At 40.0% G+C, this 18,924-nt stretch overlaps 4 protein-coding genes across 7 annotated transcripts; all 4 read right to left on the reverse strand.

Annotated features, from left to right (window-relative positions):
- Positions 1–179: 179 nt before the first annotated feature.
- Positions 180–4,152, reverse strand: LOC147847116 (microfibril-associated glycoprotein 4-like). 2 transcript variants are annotated; one of them, XM_087238289.1, is made up of 6 exons: positions 2,600–4,152; positions 2,481–2,501; positions 2,167–2,379; positions 2,000–2,096; positions 746–913; positions 180–595 (listed from the first exon to the last, which is right to left on the reverse strand). In XM_087238289.1, the coding sequence occupies exons 2-6, from the start codon at positions 2,484–2,486 to the stop codon at positions 336–338; spliced, it is 744 nt and encodes a 247-aa protein (XP_087094415.1). In that variant the 5' UTR covers positions 2,487–2,501; positions 2,600–4,152; the 3' UTR covers positions 180–335. The 2 variants fall into 2 exon arrangements, with proteins under 2 accessions (XP_087094415.1, XP_087094416.1); XM_087238290.1 differs by having other exon boundaries at positions 2,481–2,616.
- A 2,066-nt stretch (positions 4,153–6,218) lies between these two features.
- LOC147847117 (microfibril-associated glycoprotein 4-like) lies at positions 6,219–9,718 on the reverse strand. Of its 2 annotated transcripts, XM_087238304.1 has the most exons (6): positions 7,791–9,718; positions 7,672–7,692; positions 7,367–7,570; positions 7,198–7,294; positions 6,643–6,810; positions 6,219–6,562 (listed from the first exon to the last, which is right to left on the reverse strand). In XM_087238304.1, exons 2-6 carry the CDS (start codon positions 7,675–7,677, stop codon positions 6,306–6,308), a joined length of 732 nt encoding a protein of 243 aa, XP_087094430.1. In that variant the 5' UTR covers positions 7,678–7,692; positions 7,791–9,718; the 3' UTR covers positions 6,219–6,305. The 2 variants fall into 2 exon arrangements, with proteins under 2 accessions (XP_087094430.1, XP_087094429.1); XM_087238303.1 differs by having other exon boundaries at positions 7,672–7,807.
- A 2,323-nt stretch (positions 9,719–12,041) lies between these two features.
- LOC147847118 (microfibril-associated glycoprotein 4-like) lies at positions 12,042–16,432 on the reverse strand. 2 transcript variants are annotated; one of them, XM_087238257.1, is made up of 5 exons: positions 15,689–16,432; positions 15,362–15,565; positions 15,197–15,293; positions 12,535–12,702; positions 12,042–12,456 (listed from the first exon to the last, which is right to left on the reverse strand). In XM_087238257.1, the coding sequence occupies exons 1-5, from the start codon at positions 15,689–15,691 to the stop codon at positions 12,200–12,202; spliced, it is 729 nt and encodes a 242-aa protein (XP_087094383.1). In that variant the 5' UTR covers positions 15,692–16,432; the 3' UTR covers positions 12,042–12,199. The 2 variants fall into 2 exon arrangements, with proteins under 2 accessions (XP_087094383.1, XP_087094382.1); XM_087238256.1 differs by having other exon boundaries at positions 12,042–12,702; positions 15,689–15,799.
- A 231-nt stretch (positions 16,433–16,663) lies between these two features.
- On the reverse strand, positions 16,664–18,896 carry mfap4.11 (microfibril associated protein 4, tandem duplicate 11). The gene is made up of 6 exons (XM_087238294.2): positions 18,069–18,896; positions 17,950–17,970; positions 17,645–17,848; positions 17,478–17,574; positions 17,230–17,397; positions 16,664–17,079 (listed from the first exon to the last, which is right to left on the reverse strand). The coding sequence occupies exons 2-6, from the start codon at positions 17,953–17,955 to the stop codon at positions 16,820–16,822; spliced, it is 735 nt and encodes a 244-aa protein (XP_087094420.1). The 5' UTR covers positions 17,956–17,970; positions 18,069–18,896; the 3' UTR covers positions 16,664–16,819.
- Between the last annotated feature and the right edge of the window lie 28 nt (positions 18,897–18,924).

Raw genomic sequence — 18,924 nt, forward strand, 5'->3', positions numbered from 1 at the left:
TTCATGTGGTCTTACTCTGATCCTATTATACAATAAGACAAGAAATAATCAATAAAAAATCAGTCAGTGCACCAGGCCTGTAATAATAATAGGACACAGAGATGAGCAGGAGTAAAATGTGTGTACTTTCTGAAATGCATGTTGTGTTTCTGATTCAATAAACACATTCAACACAATAATGCATGCAGTATATGACTTTATTTCATGTTTCTGAAGATTTGAGTAAATCAGATAACAGAAACATCATTAGTTACACTGAGGAAAGTAAAATCTTAAACTTTTACTCTTGTCCACTAATGAAATCAGTGTGTTGGGTTTGTGCAAAACTAATGGTTTTAAGACACAGGTTTGATCTTCATGACGAAGGTTTTCATGCTGAGAGTGAAACTATTCTTCCAGGTTGACCAAACCACTCCATAAGTGTTATATGTGTTGTCTTCTCCCCATAAATACATCCCATTTGGGTTTGTATAGCAACAGGTTACTGTATACCAAAATCCCCCAAGGTAATATCTGGCGCAGTTCTTTTGATAGGGGTCTTGGTCTTTGTCAAGAGTGGTAAACTTCCGATCATTATGGGCGGATAAAGAGTCGCCTGCGGTGAGGAAGACAACATTGAGGATATCAACATCTTACTAGCATACAGAATTGGAGAATTCTTACAGTGATCTTACATTTGCAAGTGCATCATTATTCAGTTCATTTAATCAAGAGCATGAATGTTATTAAAAGTGTCGTACAGTACCTGCTCCTCCATCCTTGAACCCAGAAACCTGCAGTTTATACCCTTCAGCTTCAGAACCCACAGAGAAGGACGAGTACTGAGCGAAACCTCTCCTTCCTTCAAAGTCCACTAGATCCACTCTCAGCATGAACTTCTTGTGGCGGGTCAGCTGGTAGAGGTTCTCCAGCCCTGTACACACACACACACACACACACACACACACACACACACACACACACATTTGTGAGGACATTCCATATGTTTCTATTGTTTTAATTCTGTACATTGTGTACATGTGTGTATTCTGTGTTTTATATTGCTCCACTCTATCCCTAAACCCAACCCTCACAGGAAACTGTGTGCAGTTTTACTTTCTGAGAAAGCTCACTCTGTACGGTTCATAACCTTTTTCTGAAGTAGGGACATCAGCAATGTCCTCATAATTCACAATCTTCATGTAATGACTGTGTCTATCATTCGACAGCGGCCTCTGGTGGGTTTACGTAAGAACAGCATGGGAGTGAACGGCACTCGTGAGAGACATTTAAGATAAAAAAGCAAACACAGTGGCCTCTTGTGAATTCGCGAAAACAAAAACTGCAGAAATACGTTCCTCCCGGGATCCATGTCTCAATATCCAGAAACGTCCACGGGACTACGCTTTCAGAATGAGTCTGGGTTTCCTGCTGCAAATGTGACGGCAAGTGAACTTTTTTATTGGCTTGTTTAACCCTGTCTTACCAGTCTAGTCCAGTGTTAATATTTTAGCTAATGTTTCCCTCTCAGAGTGTTTTTTAGTTTTGATTTATTGTAAAAACAATACCCATCCTTATTACTATTATCCTTATTACTCCACTTGAGTTCTTTCCCTGACCCAAAATGCTGACAGTAATCAAAAATACAAAGACATTTATGAGGGATTCCTGCACTGCAGATGCATTTTATATAGTCTAGACAAAGCTTTAGAGCAGAAACTCTGGGTATAGATCACCACACCTTCCATTCTTTTTCTGCTTTATTTTACAAAATGTTAATCAGCTCCTGCTGTGATTATATTTTAGTGAATGTCACAATCGTTTAAAAGAGACAATAATATGATGAAAGTGCATAAAACTGTGTTCAGACACATGTGGTGTCTGGTTTGAGGTTAGCATCTTGAGCTAATGCACCACATTAATGCAGAGGTTCTCCAGCTCTGTTCACACACACACATGAATAACATCTTGAACCAGACACTGCACATTAACATTCACACAGATGGATGTAAGATCTCACCCAGCCAGTATTCGCCCTCGGTGGTCCCGAATCCTCTCTTGTACACTTCCCACGGCTGATAGAAGTTAATCCTGCCGTCCATTCGTCTCTGAAACACCTGTGATGGGTTGCATTTATTATTCAGAAGTCTGAAATAATTTATAATTGTTAAAATGTATATTTCATACCGTCCATCCTCCATTCTCTTTATCGTTCTCATATGAAACCATCTGACAGTAAACCCAGACAGGAATGTCGCCGGCTGGATAGATGGAGTAAATCCCACTGACTGTTTTTCCTGATTTGTAGATTTCAGAACAGTCGAACGGCTTGAATCTTTCACAAACAGAGACAACAGACGCCGTGAAAACAGAAAGCAGAGCCACGACGAACACCGTCATCTAGAGAGAGAAACAGCACTGATCATCAGCCTCATTCATAATCAGCAAATCACACCGACATCATGACAGAAGTAAAAACAGACTCTATAATGTGAACTTACTGCCATCTTCTCAGTAGATCTCTGTAAACCAAACCCAAAAACACTCAGATTATTGCTGTTTCTGGTTATTTTCCTGCATTATTCTGTTGTAGAAGTCAATCAATAAAACAGTAACTCACCGTTTGTGTTCAGCCTTGTGTTCTTCAGTGAAGAAAAATTATATATGTAGACATCAGACTCCTCCTTTCTGTTAAACCTGTATTGCAAAACTTTACATAAACTGAAATGTTGCGCAGTTGTCGAGTCACTTCTGTCTTCATCTCCAGCAGAGGTTTTTATCAGTGAGAGCATCTGTCATCTCAGTCACTTCTGCACTGCGCAATGTTGAGATACTGACTAGTGATCATGTACATGTTATGCAAGAGTATGTTGGCAAATCGTCCAGAACATCAGAATGGACCCTGTGTGTCTGTCTGTCACCTAGAACTGGTGAGGTTTCCTCAGGTACTGTTTCTGATCTGTGCTGTGCATTTTGCTGGATTTATTTCTGATGTCTGCAGCTTAAACAGACTCATTTTGATGCAGAATGTCTTTTTGCTGACATTATTATGGAGATTTTTAAGTAAACGAATAAATACGCATAACATGGGTTTACAGCTGATTGTGTGTGCATGATGATTGCATAAGATCATGCATTAAAATGTAGGGTCCACCCAGTTGGTCCAATGACGGTATCCACTGGTGGATGAAGGTTCACTGCATGTTCGGTCTTTCCAGTGCACAATGTTGATTTATATTAAACTTGACTCATATCTGACTCCAATTTTAGTATGAGGTGGATTAGAATATTACTGTATTTATCCTCGTTTTATCTGACTCCAATCATAAAACATTAAGAAGATTATATCGATATGTAATTTAGATAAATGTTTGAACCGTTTGTCTTCACTAGTAACTATTACATCCGTTCATTCGGGTGCTCATGTCGCTCAGAGAAATCGCCTCGGCCGAAGGCGTCCCTCACGGTCACACTCCGGTCAGTCTTGAATATTAAACAGAGGTAAATTGACTAATACTTTAGATGGCCGCTACCAGCGCGCTCGTTCTAAAATACTTTAGTTAGTCCCGCTTAGATGTACAACTTTGAGTTAAGACAATCATCATTTCTAATTAGAGGTTAGGGCATTAATATAAATGTACCCGACTACTGGACTCTATAGTAACTTTGGTTTTCACCAAGCCCATGGTTTCCCATATGAACTTAATTTAGAATAATATTACCTTCAAACAAAGGTCGGGTACCCAATCTAGGTTAGTCGTGCAACACCTTGTTGACCTAGACGGAAGTTAACACCCTTTCCACCTAAGTACACATGAATCAATATCAAGAGTCAGCCGGATCCCTAAAACACAATTAGTGTGCCAATGCTCCATCTCAATTGGATTTTAGTCCGTCTACTGACCAGACGCAAGACGTGCGGAAACAAGGATACAGCGTAATCTACTTGAATTAATAATTACAGAGTGAGCAAAATATGGTCAAACATTACAATTTATTAGTCAGGGAAATGTATTATGCCAATTCAATCAGTCAATTCATAAATGATCAATACAAAACATCAAATTATCAAAGATAAATCCAAGATGAAAAAGATGCATTCCTGACTTTGAAATATACATAACATGGGGCAGACCCCATGTTATGGGCTGATCTGGTTAGGCAGAATCGCCCTGAGTCTTTCGCGGACCTTACCTTAAATAATCCAAGAATTCCCTCAAGGAAGGGGGTGTGAACAAAAGGCATTCACACTTAGTGGCACACCCTTCTCAGTGGTTCAAAAGATGCCTGAAGTTATACATTTATTGTGTTGATTATGTCTATTTCTGAGAGAATGAGACCATTGTACCAATCGCACTGAGACATTTCAAATAATATCAAACATGATGGTTAAAGTCAGTTTGGTTAATTCTAGAACATTCAAACATTGAAATGACCATATGTGTGAGTTGGGGGGATGAAGCTGAGTTTTAGCATAGTCAGATGCAAATGCAGCAGGAACTGGTTTTTCCCGCATTCCCCCCTGGTGGGTTGTGGAGTCCATTGGCCCTGTCTTCAGCTCATGTTTTGAATTGTCAAAGACATCAAAAATATTTGTAATATTTCAATTCTTACAAAAACATCAAATACACAGTAGCACAGTCAGCCAATGCCCAATCATCTAACAGCACTGAGCGCAATATACGCTAACTTACAAAGTCAAACCTGGGAATTACAGCAGTGAAATGTTCCACATCCAAACCCAGAGCATTGTTCTGGGGGCAGTCTAGATGTTATTTCAATGCATAAAGTAGAGGAAACCCTAATCCCATGTTATCTGCTTACTCACAAACATGCCATACAGTAGGTCATGCCCCGCAACAAGTTTTCCAAAGTTAGGTTTATAGTTAAATTCCGGCAGATAACTCTCTGCAACTCTCACATGGTCGCCCACTAAAGCTAAGCAGGGCTGCGCCCAGTCAGTACCTGGATGGGAGATCACATGGGAAAGCTAGGTTGCTGCCCGCAGGGGGTGCCCAACCTGCGGCCTGTGTGGGTCCTAATGCCCCAGTATAGTGAAGGGGACTCTATACTGCTCAGTGAGCGCCGTCCTTCAGATGAGACATTTAACCAAGGTCCTGACTCTCTATGGTTGTTAAAAATCCCAGTATGTGCTCAGAAAAAGAGTAGGGCTTTAACCCCGGCATCCTGGCCAAATCTGCCCACTGGCCTCTGTCCATCATGGCCTCCTAACCCTCCCCATATCATAATTGGCTTCATCACTTTGTCTCCTCTCCACCAATCAGCTGCTGTGTGGTCTGGCGCAAAATGGCTGCTGTCATGTCATCCTAGGGGGATGCTGCACACTGGTGGCGGATGAGGAGATTCCCCCAGTGTGTAAAGCGCTTTGAGTCAGGCCCGGATTGGCTAATCGGGAGGACCGGGAGAATTCGGTGTCCCTACCTGCTTGCACTCTCAGCAATCGCACTTTTTTATTTATTTATGTATTTGACCATAGCCTCACTCTTTTTATAAATTATTTTGCCGCAGATCTGCTCTTTTTATTTATTTTCTCGCAGCCCCGTGAGCAAAATGCAGCCTACAGGGTAATGATGTAAATATCATCATTCGACTCCAAACAGCGGCACCTTAGTGGATATAAGAATTCTAATAAATATTATTAATGAATAATACACCTGCTCAAAAGTGGTTAGCACATTGCTCTAGGATGCTGTCAACGTGTGTTTGAATCTCACCTAAATTATTATCATGTTGTTTTTTTCATGTTTATTGTTAAGACATATAATACTGTGAGGGCTGTTGAACATTTAAAGTTCTAAAGCAGCTGTTTTCTTGAAAAAGATGTGGTAGTGTCATAAGAAACTGTAATGGAAATGACCTTATTTTAATATAGTCAGTGGTGAACTGATGTGGGCCGGTCTGGCTTGAAACTCCGGGGCTGACAAGGAGTCCCACTCCGGCCCTGCTTTGAGTGCCTAGAAAGCGCTATATAAATGTAGGGAATTATTATTAAATGTGTCTTTTCAACTTGTTTAGCACGTGAGGTGTGCTTCAACAAGGGCTTTTCTTTGGGTGGCCGTGTGCCACAGTGGCTTCATGAAAAGCATTTTGGCTCTGAACTTATGATAAAGAGATCTGCTCAGTTTTGCTTGTTTGCTTGATTTTTTGCTAAATTCTATCAGATAAAATCCTGGAGGGATTAACTGTGGAGATAAATAAATGCACATCCACACAGTGTCTTTCATTGCAGGAGTTTATTGAAGTTGATGTTGATTTGTTTCAATTAACATGAACCAAAACAAAAAGAAAGAAATGACTTCAAACATTTAAGACACAGGTTTGATCTTCATGGTGATGGATTTCAATCCAGTGGAATAATTGTTTGCCCAGGTATACCAAAAGTTTCCAATGCCAACAGTATTGACATTTTCTCCCCACAAGTAAACACCATTGGGGTTTGTATGCTGACAGGTATCGTACCAAAAGGCCCCGAGACAAAGTCTGGCGCAGTTATTTACATTGTTGTCTTGGTCCTTGTCAAGGGTGCTGAACTTCATTTGATTGTGGTAGGCCAGAGAGTCACCTGCAGAGAGAATATCATAGAGAACATCATGTGTATGGTTACTACAGGTAAAGGTACAGGTACAGGTAAAAGTGTTGTACCTGCTCCTCCATCAGTGAAACCAGAGACCTGCAGTTTATATCCTTCAGCTTCAGAACCCACAGAGAAGGACGAGTACTGAGCGAAACCTTCCCTTCCTTCAAAGTCCTCCAGATCCACTCTCAGCATGAACTTCTTTTGGCGTGTCAGCTGGTAGAGGTTCTCCAGCCCTGTTCACACACACACACACACACACACACACACACACACACACACACACGCTAAGAACATGTTAAAACAAACATTGAACATTTGTCGTGAAGGGGAACTCAAGAGTCAAGCAGCATCAGGATTCATTTACAACATATATTTATTACACAGTTATGACTAAAGAATACTGAAACAACAGAGAAACAAAGCTGGGAACAGGGTTCAGGGAAAACAGTGAAACACGAGGACACAAGAGACCAAAGGACAAGCTAAAATGTCCACATAGTTTGTGCTGTCTGTCTCTAAAGTAACGTCACTTATTTTGATATTTTGTTTTGTAATGCAGACATTTTTTACATTTTCACTGCGGCTTAAGTGTTTAGTAAAGATTATATAATGAGACTCACCCAGCCAGTATTCGCCCTCGGTGGTCCCGAATCCTCTCTTGTACTCTTCCCAAGGCTGATAGAAGCTAATGCTGCCGTCCATTCGTCTCTGAAACACCTGTGATGGATTACATTTATCAAAATGAAGGTTTTTTGTTTATTATATTTTTAATAATTATGTTTTACGTACTGTCCATCCTTCACTGAATCCATCCATCATTCTAGAGACCATCTCACAGTAAACCCAGACAGGAGTGTCGCCGGCTGGATAGATGGAGTAAACCCCACTGACTGTTTGTCCTGATTTGTAGATTTCAGAACAGTCGAACGGCTTGAATCCAGAGACAACAGACGCCGTGAAAACAGAAAGCAGAGCCACGACGAACACCGTCATCTAGAGAGAGAAACAGCACTGATCATCAGCCTCATTCATAATCAGCAAATCACACCGACATCATGACAGAAGTAAAAACAGACTCTATAATGTGAACTTACTGCCATCTTCTCAGTAGATCTCTGTAAACCAAACCCAAAAACACTCAGATTATTGCTGTTTCTGGTTATTTTCCTGCATTATTCTGTTGTAGAAGTCAATCAATAAAACAGTAACTCACCGTTTGTGTTCAGCCTTGTGTTCTTCAGTGAAGAAAAATTATATATGTAGACATCAGACTCCTCCTTTCTGTTAAACCTGTATTGCAAAACTTTACATAAACTGAAATGTTGTGCAGTTGTCGAGTCTCCTCTGTCTTCATCTCCAGCAGAGGTTTTTATCAGTGAGAGCATCTGTCATCTCAGTCACTTCTGCACTGCGCAATGTTGAGATACTAACTAGTGATCATGTACATGTTATGCAAGAGTATGTTGGCAAATCGTCCAGAACATCAGAATGGACCCTGTGTGTCTGTCTGTCACCTAGAACTGGTGAGGTTTCCTCAGGTACTGTTTCTGATCTGTGCTGTGCATTTTGCTGGATTTATTTCTGATGTCCGCAGCCTAAACAGACTCATTTTGATGCAGAATGTCTTTTTGGTGACATTATTATGGAGATTTTTAAGTAAACGAATAAATACGCATAACATGGGTTTACAGCTGATTGTGTGTGCATGATGATTGCATAAGATCATGCATTAAAATGTAGGGTCCACCCAGTTGGTCCAATGACGGTATCCACTGGTGGATGAAGGTTCACTGCATGTTCGGTCTTTCCAGTGCACAATGTTGATTTATATTAAACTTGACTCATATCTGACTCCAATTTTAGTATGAGGTGGATTAGAATATTAATGTATTTATCCTCGTTTTATCTGACTCCAATCATAAAACATTAAGAAGATTATATCGATATGTAATTTAATTTCAATTCAATTCAATTCAGCTTTATTTGTATAGCGCTTTTACAATGTAGATTGTGTCAAAGCAGCTTCACATAAATGGTCATAGTAATTGGAACAGTGTGGTTCAGGTTTTAGTGTTTAAGTTCAGTTCAGTTCAGTTTAGCTCTGTTCAGTGTGATTTAATCATTACTGAGAGTTCAAACACTGAAGAGCAAATTCAACGATGCGTAGCTCTACCAATCCTGAACCATGCGAGGCAGTGGCGACAGCGGAGAGGGAAAAAAAACTTCACCTGATGGGAGTGAAGAAAAAAAACCTTGAGAGAACCAGACTCAGTTGGGCACTACCATTTTAATTTCTCCGCTGGCCAAAAGTCTTGTGCAGAACTTTTTTAGATAAATGTTTGAACCGTTTGTCTTCACTAGTAACTATTACATCCGTTCATTCGGGTGCTCATGTCGCTCAGAGAAATCGCCTCGGCCGAAGGCGTCCCTCACGGTCACACTCCGGTCAGTCTTGAATATTAAACAGAGGTAAATTGACTAATACTTTAGATGGCCGCTACCAGCGCGCTCGTTCTAAAATACTTTAGTTAGTCCCGCTTAGATGTACAACTTTGAGTTAAGACAATCATCATTTCTAATTAGAGGTTAGGGCATTAATATAAATGTACCCGACTACTGGACTCTATAGTAACTTTGGTTTTCACCAAGCCCATGGTTTCCCATATGAACTTAATTTAGAATAATATTACCTTCAAACAAAGGTCGGGTACCCAATCTAGGTTAGTCGTGCAACACCTTGTTGACCTAGACGGAAGTTAACACCCTTTCCACCTAAGTACACATGAATCAATATCAAGAGTCAGCCGGATCCCTAAAACACAATTAGTGTGCCAATGCTCCATCTCAATTGGATTTTAGTCCGTCTACTGACCAGACGCAAGACGTGCGGAAACAAGGATACAGCGTAATCTACTTGAATTAATAATTACAGAGTGAGCAAAATATGGTCAAACATTACAATTTATTAGTCAGGGAAATGTATTATGCCAATTCAATCAGTCAATTCATAAATGATCAATACAAAACATCAAATTATCAAAGATAAATCCAAGATGAAAAAGATGCATTCCTGACTTTGAAATATACATAACATGGGGCAGACCCCATGTTATGGGCTGATCTGGTTAGGCAGAATCGCCCTGAGTCTTTCGCGGACCTTACCTTAAATAATCCAAGAATTCCCTCAAGGAAGGGGGTGTGAACAAAAGGCATTCACACTTAGTGGCACACCCTTCTCAGTGGTTCAAAAGATGCCTGAAGTTATACATTTATTGTGTTGATTATGTCTATTTCTGAGAGAATGAGACCATTGTACCAATCGCACTGAGACATTTCAAATAATATCAAACATGATGGTTAAAGTCAGTTTGGTTAATTCTAGAACATTCAAACATTGAAATGACCATATGTGTGAGTTGGGGGGATGAAGCTGAGTTTTAGCATAGTCAGATGCAAATGCAGCAGGAACTGGTTTTTCCCACATTCCCCCCTGGTGGGTTGTGGAGTCCATTGGCCCTGTCTTCAGCTCATGTTTTGAATTGTCAAAGACATCAAAAATATTTGTAATATTTCAATTCTTACAAAAACATCAAATACACAGTAGCACAGTCAGCCAATGCCCAATCATCTAACAGCACTGAGCGCAATATACGCTAACTTACAAAGTCAAACCTGGGAATTACAGCAGTGAAATGTTCCACATCCAAACCCAGAGCATTGTTCTGGGGGCAGTCTAGATGTTATTTCAATGCATAAAGTAGAGGAAACCCTAATCCCATGTTATCTGCTTACTCACAAACATGCCATACAGTAGGTCATGCCCCGCAACAAGTTTTCCAGGTTCTTCAACGTATAAAATAATAGATTTAGATATTGGACTCCTCCTTTCTGTTAAACCTGTATTGCAAAACTGTTCATCCTTTGCATGAACTGAAATGTTGCACAGTTGCCAAGTCACTCATTTCAGTCTTCATCTTCAGCAGAGGTTTTTATCAGTGAGAGCATCTGTCATCTCAGTCACTTCTGCACTGCGCAATGTTGAGATACTGACTAGTGATCATGTACATGTTGTGCAAAAGTATGTAAGCAAATTGTCCAGAACATCAGAATGGACCCTGTCTGTTAGCTGGTTAATAGACCCATCTCACATTCCCTGGTTAAAGTCCAAAGTCATGTACTGAAAAAAACTCAATACTTAATGGTGTGTAGATGTGTGATGCTCAGCTCACACCAAAGAATTTACATTCTGCCATCCTTTACAATAAACTGTTTTCATACTTGCGTCTCTGCTTCCGTCTCCTTCTGTGACACAGTGGTTATTAGAGTCAATGGATGGAGAGTGGAAAACATCTTGTCTTGGGGAAGTATCCAAAATTTTGTTAACACACAGAGAGAGAGAGAGAGAAGAAGAAGAAGGAGACATTTTGGAGATTATTTGAGGAAACCACATTGCAGACATGTAAAATCTATTTTATGTTTATGCACTGCTGTGCCCCAAGTGTGTACTTGCACAGTCTACACCATTGGAAGTATGTATTGTTCTGGGAAACAGCTTTAGTCATAAAATAACCACAAAACAAAAGTCTCCATCTGGAGCACATCAGTGACCATCGCCTATACGCTCAACTTTGAATTCAACTGAGAATAGTTTGTACTTTGTGTCGTCACGATTTGTAGTTATGATTTTTGAGTGGTGCACATCAGGCTACAGCACCAGGTGAGCGACTATGTGAATGCTACATCAGACCTGCCATGTGGACTTGATGCAATAGTTGAAATGAAGTAGGCCTTAAGTTGTGCAGAGAGAGAGGTATGTTGAAGTAAAGCATGATAAAGGAAAGTGATGTGGCTGATTGAGGAGTTGACAACATGCAGGTTCTGGAACTCCAGGGACAGTGAGTGATGGGATTGGTTGAACTCCCCATCAGGCTCTCTGAAAGGAGAGGTCATACTGTAGTTCCTCTTCACTAGGGTGAGCTTTCAAGAGAAGAAGACACAGGGATGAAAATGAGCTGGGTTCACCTGCTGCTGGGATTGGGGAAGATGTACTGGGATCAGGGTGTGTTAGGAGTGGTGCAATGATAAAGGCGTTCGTAAGCTTTAAGAATGGCTCCACAGTTTGGAGACACTTGAGGATTGGTGCCCTACTCAAGGAAAATCAGCTCAGCTGCAGTATTGAGGGTGGTGGGACTGCTGGTGGTTTACTCCCAACTCCTACAACATCCCTGCTGATGCCAGAACTCAAACCTGCAAGTCCTCTCTAACCGTTAGGCCACAGCTGCCCCACTTGGAGATCTCTGAGCTGCAACGATATTTACTTGAACTGAGGACAAACCATTTCAATAAAAGGGGAGTAACATTGTGAAGTTTCTGATTTTCTGTCGAGGATTGTGTTTATACGATTTCCTCATTTACTGATTTTGATGTCTACTGTGGAAACAAATAAGTGTACATTGACACAAACTGCCTTTTTTGCACAGATTTATTTTAGTTTATTGTTGATGCATAATTGATCCAATACAAACAATTTAAAGATTTTAAGTACACACAGACTCAGCTGACAGAGGAAAGCAAACCCTTACGGCTAAATTTCATTGTTTTGTTGCTTGTCTCTTCAAACATCTAAGACACAGGTTTGATCTTCATGGTGATGAGTTTCATACCAAAATTAGCGTTGTTCTTCCAGCTGTACCAAACATCTCCAATTGCATAAATGGTGCTGTCTTCTCCACCTATATAAACACCATTGGGATTTGCATAGTAGCATTTTCGATACCAAAAAGCCCCAAGCCGCAGTCTGGCACAGTTCCTTGAATCGATGTCTTGGTCCTTGTCATAGGTGCTGAACTTCATTCCATTGTGCTGGGTCATCGAGTCTCCTGCAGAGAAGAGCAATGTTACTTTGTGCATTAATTCAACAGGAATGACTTTCATGAATATTATTGAAAGTGTTTTACCTGCTCCACCATCAGTGAAGCCAGAAATCTGCAGTCTATACCCTTCAGCTTCAGAACCCACAGAGAAGGACGAGTACTGAGCGAAACCTCTCCGTCCAGTAAAGTCCTCCAGATCCACTCTCAGCATGTAGTTCTTGTGGCGTGTCAGCTGATAGAGGTTCTCCAGCCCTGTTTACAAACACACACACACACACACACACACACACACACACACACACACACACACACACACACACACACACACACAAAGAACATGTTGAACCCAATTGGACGTTTGTCATGGTGAACTCAAGAGTTAGGCAGGATCAGGATTCAATTACAAAACGTAGTTATTTCTAAAAGTCTACATAACACAACAGAACAGGCAACATATTATATATTATAGATATTTTTAGTCACTCGTTACTGAAAAACTCACTTAGTTTTGGCAAATTATTTCTTAAAACAAGACAATAGTTTTTGTTTGATTAGGAATTGCTTTTTAATTAAGGATTTTTAAACATTTGGACTAAAAACAAGACAAAAAAGTAATTTTTTTTGTAGTGATGAGGAGAGAAATCAAATGTTTCCAGCCATTATTTACTGCTGTATTTTACCCATAATCCTTCTTTAAACACATTTGTCACGATTACCAGCGGTCGTATTTCAATAGATCGCTGGATCTCATTCATAATACTTATGGACTACAAATCCGCCATTTCTGGACTACATTTTCATACATGCACTCTGGTCACACTTACACATGCTTCCTCATCTAGACTGATTACTCGCACCACCTGAGGATTGTCAGAGACTGATTGCACACACTATTTAAGCTACACACTCACCCATTCACTTTGCCGAGTCTTGTTTATCTGTAGATGACATTACAACGCGGTTTCCTTGTCTTGTTTCTCCGTGTTTTGACGTTAGCCTAGTTTATCATTTTACCCTTGTTTGCCGCCTGCCTTCTGACCTCTTGCCTGTTATTCGACTACGATTCTGGACGGCCTCCATATACCTGTTTGGGCCTGTATTGACCATTGATTGCCTGACTTCGATTAAACCTGCATTTAGATCCAAACCTCAGTTGTTTGTGTCACTCCCCTTCATAACAACATCAATGGTTAGTTCACTCACAAAAATTAAGATTTCTACAGCTCTTCATTTATTTAAAAACAGGTGCTGGTCTAATAATTAGAATATCTTCAAAAACTTTATTTACTTCCCTAATTACGCTCGAGACACTTGTATAATGTACACATTCATTCCACACAGAACGATATATGTCAAGTGTTTATGTCTTTTAATTTTGATGACAACTAATGAAAACCCTAAATTCAGTATCTCAAAAAATTAGAAAATTGTGAAAAGGTTCAGTATTCAAGACAACTTATGCCACACTCTAATCAGCCAATTACCTCAAATGACCTTTAAATGGTCTCTCATTCTAGTTCTGTGGGCTACACAATCATGGGTAAAATGGCTGATTTGACAGTTGTCTAAAAGAACACAAGGAGGGCAAGACACAAAAGATCATTGCAAAAGAGGCCGGCGGTTCACGAAGATCTGTGTCCAAGCACATTAATTGTGGTAGGACAAAGTGTACAAGCAATAGGCATGACCGCGCCCTGGAGAGATCTGTAAAACAAAACGCATTTAAAAATGTGGAGGAAATTCACAAAGAGTGGACTGCAGCTGGAGTCAGGAAGAGAGGAGAGGCACACAATCCACGTTGCTTGATGTCCAGTGTAAAGTTTCTGCGGTCAGTGATGGTTTGGGCTGCCATGTCATCTGCTGGTGTTGCTCCACTGTGTCTTCTGAGGTCCAAGGTCAACACAGCTCTATACCAGGACATTTTAGAGCACTACATGCTTCCCATTGCTGACCAACTTTATAGAGATGCAGATTTAATTTTCCAACAGGACTTGGCACCTGCACACAGTACCAAAGCTACCAGTACCTGCTTTAAGGACCGTGGTATCTCTGTTCTTAATTTGCCAGTAAACTCGCCTAACCTTAACCCCACAGGAAATCTATGGGCTATCGTGAAGAGGAAGATGCTGAATGCCAGACCCAACAATGCAGAGAAGCTGAAGGCCACTATCAGAGCCACCTGGGCTCTCAGAAAACCTGAGCAGTGCTGAACACAGACTGATCCACTGCATGACAAGCCGCATTGCTGCAGCAATTCAGACAAAAGGAGCCCACACTGACTATTGAGTGCTGTGCATGCTCATACTGTTCATGTTCATACTTTTCAGTTGGCCAAGATTTCTAAAAATCCTTTCTTTGTAATGTTTTTAGGGAATATCCTAATTTTCTGGATTCATTAGCTGTCATCAAAAGTACTGGAAATAAACACTTGAAATAGAACAGTCTGTGTGGAATAAATGTGTACATTATACAAGTTTGGAATTAGTAAAGTAAATTAACTTTTTGAAGATATTCTCATTATGACCAGCACCTGTACATTTAAGCCATATTACATATCTACATTTAAACAACTTGCATTATTACACAATTAATAATGTTTTATTAAACTGTAAATTATACATGTGTTGTTTATCATTCCAGTTTAAGGCTAATGAATAGAAAATGCATCCTGGAATGAGTTTTATACATTTTTACTTTGACAAAAGTGTCCAGTTAAAGTTCAGACCCGACCCAAAATGAGACTCACCCAGCCAGTATTCCCCCTCGGTGGTCCCGAATCCTCTCTTGTACTCTTCCCACGGCTGATAGAAGTTAATCCTGCCATCCAATCGTCTCTGAAACACCTGTGATGGATTGCATTTATCAAAATGAAGGCTGAAAGCATTTATTATGTTTTATAATTATGTTTTACCGTCCATCCTCCATTGTCTTCAACTTTTCCTTCTGAAATCATCTGACAGTAAACCCAGACAGGAGTGTCGCCGGCTGGATAGATGGAGTAAATCCCACTGACTGTTTGTCCTGATTTGTAGATTTCAGAACAGTCGAACGGCTTGAATCCAGAGACAACAGACGCGGTGAAAACAGAAAGCAGAGCCACGACGAACACCGTCATCTAGAGAGAGAAACAGCACTGATCATCAGCCTCATTCATAATCAGCAAATCACACCGACATCATGACAGAAGTAAAAACAGTTGCATTAATTATCTGTGTTGTCACTCAAGAATTAAACTCACCATTTTAGCAGTCAACCGAGGCTGAGATGTTCAGATCAGTGGATCTCCTTCAAGCGCTGAATACTTTATGAAGACAGTTAATTATTTCTTTTATACCTATTCCTGTGTTATGCAATAATTACATAATAACAAACTCTGATGCAAGTGTTCAGGAAATTGATGGTAGTCTGTTTGACTCTGACTTTTGCTTTCTTAAAAAAAGTGTTTTAATAATGACTCTGTTTGTCCTAAAGCGTCACTACAAACCCTTATTTGCCACTATAATATAAAATATATCCAGGTGACTGTGACCTTTCTGAAAATTGCAAGCTTATGTTATTCAATAATAATTATATGTCTTGAGGGTTTATTCTTCTCGTAATTCTGTCATTTTTGTCCACTTCTCACAAATACAAGTGCACCTTAATTCTGTCCTAACAACCAAATGTATCACATTATTTTGAGAAAAGAAATCTGAGGTACCAAATATCAGTTTGCAACTATGAGAAAAAGGGTCAGAAAGATAAAAAAAGATCCTTTTTCTGAGCCTGGATTGCGGGAGAAAGGTGAGCAGGAGATTGTTGACATGCTCATTATTTTTAGAGCAAAATTTAAATAAACACTTGACCTCAATAATCTACATAATGAGCAAAAAGCCTTTCTGCTTATTTCTTGTGAGAAAATGTGTCTTAAGTATACAGTAAAGACTTGAATGAACACATGAATTATGACTTTTCTTTATGTTTATATTTATATTTGTGTGGGTAAAACCTGGCCTGTTAAAGCCTGAGAAACCTTCGACCGTCTGATCATTGATTTCATGTGGTCTTACTCTGATCCTATTATACAATAAGACAAGAAATAATCAATAAAAAATCAGTCAGTGCACCAGGCCTGTAATAATAATAGGACACATAGATGAGCAGGAGTAAAATGCGTGTACTTTCTGAAATGCATGTTGTGTTTCTGATTCAATAAACACATTCAACACAATAATGCATGCAGTATATGACTTTATTTCATGTTTCTGAAGATTTGAGTAAATCAGATAACAGAAACATCATTAGTTACACTGAGGAAAGTAAAATCTTAAACTTTTACTCTTGTCCACTAATGAAATCAGTGTGTTGGGTTTGTGCAAAACTAATGGTTTTAAGACACAGGTTTGATCTTCATTAGGAAGGTTTTCATGCTGAGAGTGAAACTATTCTTCCAGGTTGACCAAACCACTCCAATAGCGTAACGTGTGTTGTCTTCTCCCCATAAATACATCCCATTTGGGTTTGTATAGTGACAGCCTACTGTATACCAAAATCCTCCAAGGAAATACCTGGCGCAGTTCTTTTCATAGGGGTCTTGGTCTTTGTCAAGAGTGGTAAACTTCTGATTATTATGGGCGGATAAAGAGTCGCCTGCGGTGAGGAAGACAACATTGAGGATATCAACATCTTACTAGCATACAGAATTGGAGAATTCTTACAGTGATCTTACATTTGAAAGTGCATCATTATTCAGTTCATTTAATCAAGAGCATGAATGTTTTTAAAAGTGTCGTACAGTACCTGCTCCTCCATCAGTGAATCCAGAGACCTGCAGTTTATACCCTTCAGCTTCAGAACCCACAGAGAAGGACGAGTACTGAGCGAAAACTTTCCTTCCTTCAAAGTCCTCCAGATCCACTCTCAGCATGAACTTCTTGTGGCGTGTCAGCTGGTAGAGGTTCTCCAACCCTGTTCACACACACACATGAATAACATCTTGAACCAGACACTGCACATTAACATTCACACATATGGATGTAAGATCTCACCCAGCCAGTATTCGCCCTCGGTGGTCCCGAATCCTCTCTTGTACACTTCCCATGGCTGATAGAAGTTAATCCTGCCGTCCATTCGTCTCTGAAACACCTGTGATGGGTTGCATTTATTATTCAGAAGTCTGAAATAATTTATAATTGTTAAAATGTATATTTCATACCGTCCATCCTCCATTCTCTTCATCTTTCCCATCTGAAACCATCTCACAGTAAACCCAGACAGGAGTGTCGCCGGCTGGATAGATGGAGTAAATCCCACTGACTGTTTGTCCTGATTTGTAGATTTCAGAACAGTCGAACGGCTTGAATCCAGAGACAACAGACGCCGTGAAAACAGAAAGCAGAGCCACGACGAACACCGTCATCTAGAGAGAGAAACAGCACTGATCATCAGCCTCATTCATAATCAGCAAATCACACCGACATCATGACAGAAGTAAAAACAGACTCTATAATGTGAACTTACTGCCATCTTCTCAGTAGATCTCTGTAAACCAAACCCAAAAACACTCAGATTATTGCTGTTTCTGGTTATTTTCCTGCAATATTCTGTTGTAGAAGTCAATCAATAAAACAGTAACTCACCGTTTGTGTTCAGCCTTGTGTTCTTCAGTGAAGAAAATAATATATTTAAATGTCTGACCTCTTCTTTTTCTTAAACATTGCCAAACTGTTCATCCTTTGCACAAACTGAAAAGTTGCACAATTGTTGAGTAAATTGTCGAGTCACGCATCTTCAGCAGAGCTTTTTATCAGTAAGAGCATCTGTCCTTTCAGTCATTTTTGCACTGCGCAATGTTGAGATACTAACTAGCGATCATTTGTTAAGCAATGATATAAATTTTCCAGTCAGAACAGCAAACTGGACCCCGTCTGTCTGTTAACTGGTGAATTGACCCACTTCACATTCCCAGGTTATAAATGAACACTATACCTAATCTGGGATAAATGTGAGGCTTTGAAAGCCGAATGAAAACACAGGGTTAAAAGTTTGAACTATTGAGCACCATAGAAATCATCCAAATGGAGATAACCCTGCATGTTTCCATCAAAATTCCCAAAAACTTCCTTAATTTTCGACTGAAGAAAGAAAGATCTTGACAATGACAGTAAATTATCAGGATAGCCTAAGTTTTGTCATAAAATATGAATCGATTCACTACAGCACACAATCATGCTACCAATGACTGGATTTCGACGGTTAATTTCACCCGCGAAAACTTTCTAAGGGTAAACGCGCTCCTTCAGAGCCCACCAGCAGCCGTGTTTATGTCTTTCGTGTAGTATAACACATGCACGTACATTAAACAAACAAATATTATAACTTCCAATATTATAACAGCGGTTTATCAGTCTTTGAGCGCGAGCACGTCCTCCCGCCAGAAAGAGCGCTGTGTCGCTCCGCGCGCCCCCGCAGCCGTCGGTGATGACGTGTATGCGC

Source organism: Danio rerio, chromosome 1, assembly GCF_052040795.2.
Source record: "Danio rerio strain M-AB ecotype USA chromosome 1, GRCz13ab, whole genome shotgun sequence".
NCBI classification, from domain to species: domain Eukaryota; kingdom Metazoa; phylum Chordata; class Actinopteri; order Cypriniformes; family Danionidae; genus Danio; species Danio rerio.

Coding starts and splice junctions, on each gene's coding strand:
- LOC147847116 (XM_087238289.1), bottom strand. Junction 914..1,999: donor CGAGGGCGAATACTGGCTGG/GTGAGATCTTAC, acceptor GTGTGTGTACAG/GGCTGGAGAACCTCTACCAG. Junction 596..745: donor GTTCAAGGATGGAGGAGCAG/GTACTGTACGAC, acceptor TCCTCACCGCAG/GCGACTCTTTATCCGCCCAT.
- LOC147847117 (XM_087238304.1), bottom strand. Junction 7,295..7,366: donor GATTCAGTGAAGGATGGACA/GTACGTAAAACA, acceptor AATCCATCACAG/GTGTTTCAGAGACGAATGGA. Junction 6,563..6,642: donor TTTCACTGATGGAGGAGCAG/GTACAACACTTT, acceptor TTCTCTCTGCAG/GTGACTCTCTGGCCTACCAC.
- LOC147847118 (XM_087238256.1), bottom strand. Junction 15,294..15,361: donor AAGACAATGGAGGATGGACG/GTAAAACATAAT, acceptor AATCCATCACAG/GTGTTTCAGAGACGATTGGA. Junction 12,703..15,196: donor CGAGGGGGAATACTGGCTGG/GTGAGTCTCATT, acceptor GTTTGTAAACAG/GGCTGGAGAACCTCTATCAG.
- mfap4.11 (XM_087238294.2), bottom strand. Junction 17,575..17,644: donor AAGAGAATGGAGGATGGACG/GTATGAAATATA, acceptor AACCCATCACAG/GTGTTTCAGAGACGAATGGA. Junction 17,398..17,477: donor CGAGGGCGAATACTGGCTGG/GTGAGATCTTAC, acceptor GTGTGTGAACAG/GGTTGGAGAACCTCTACCAG.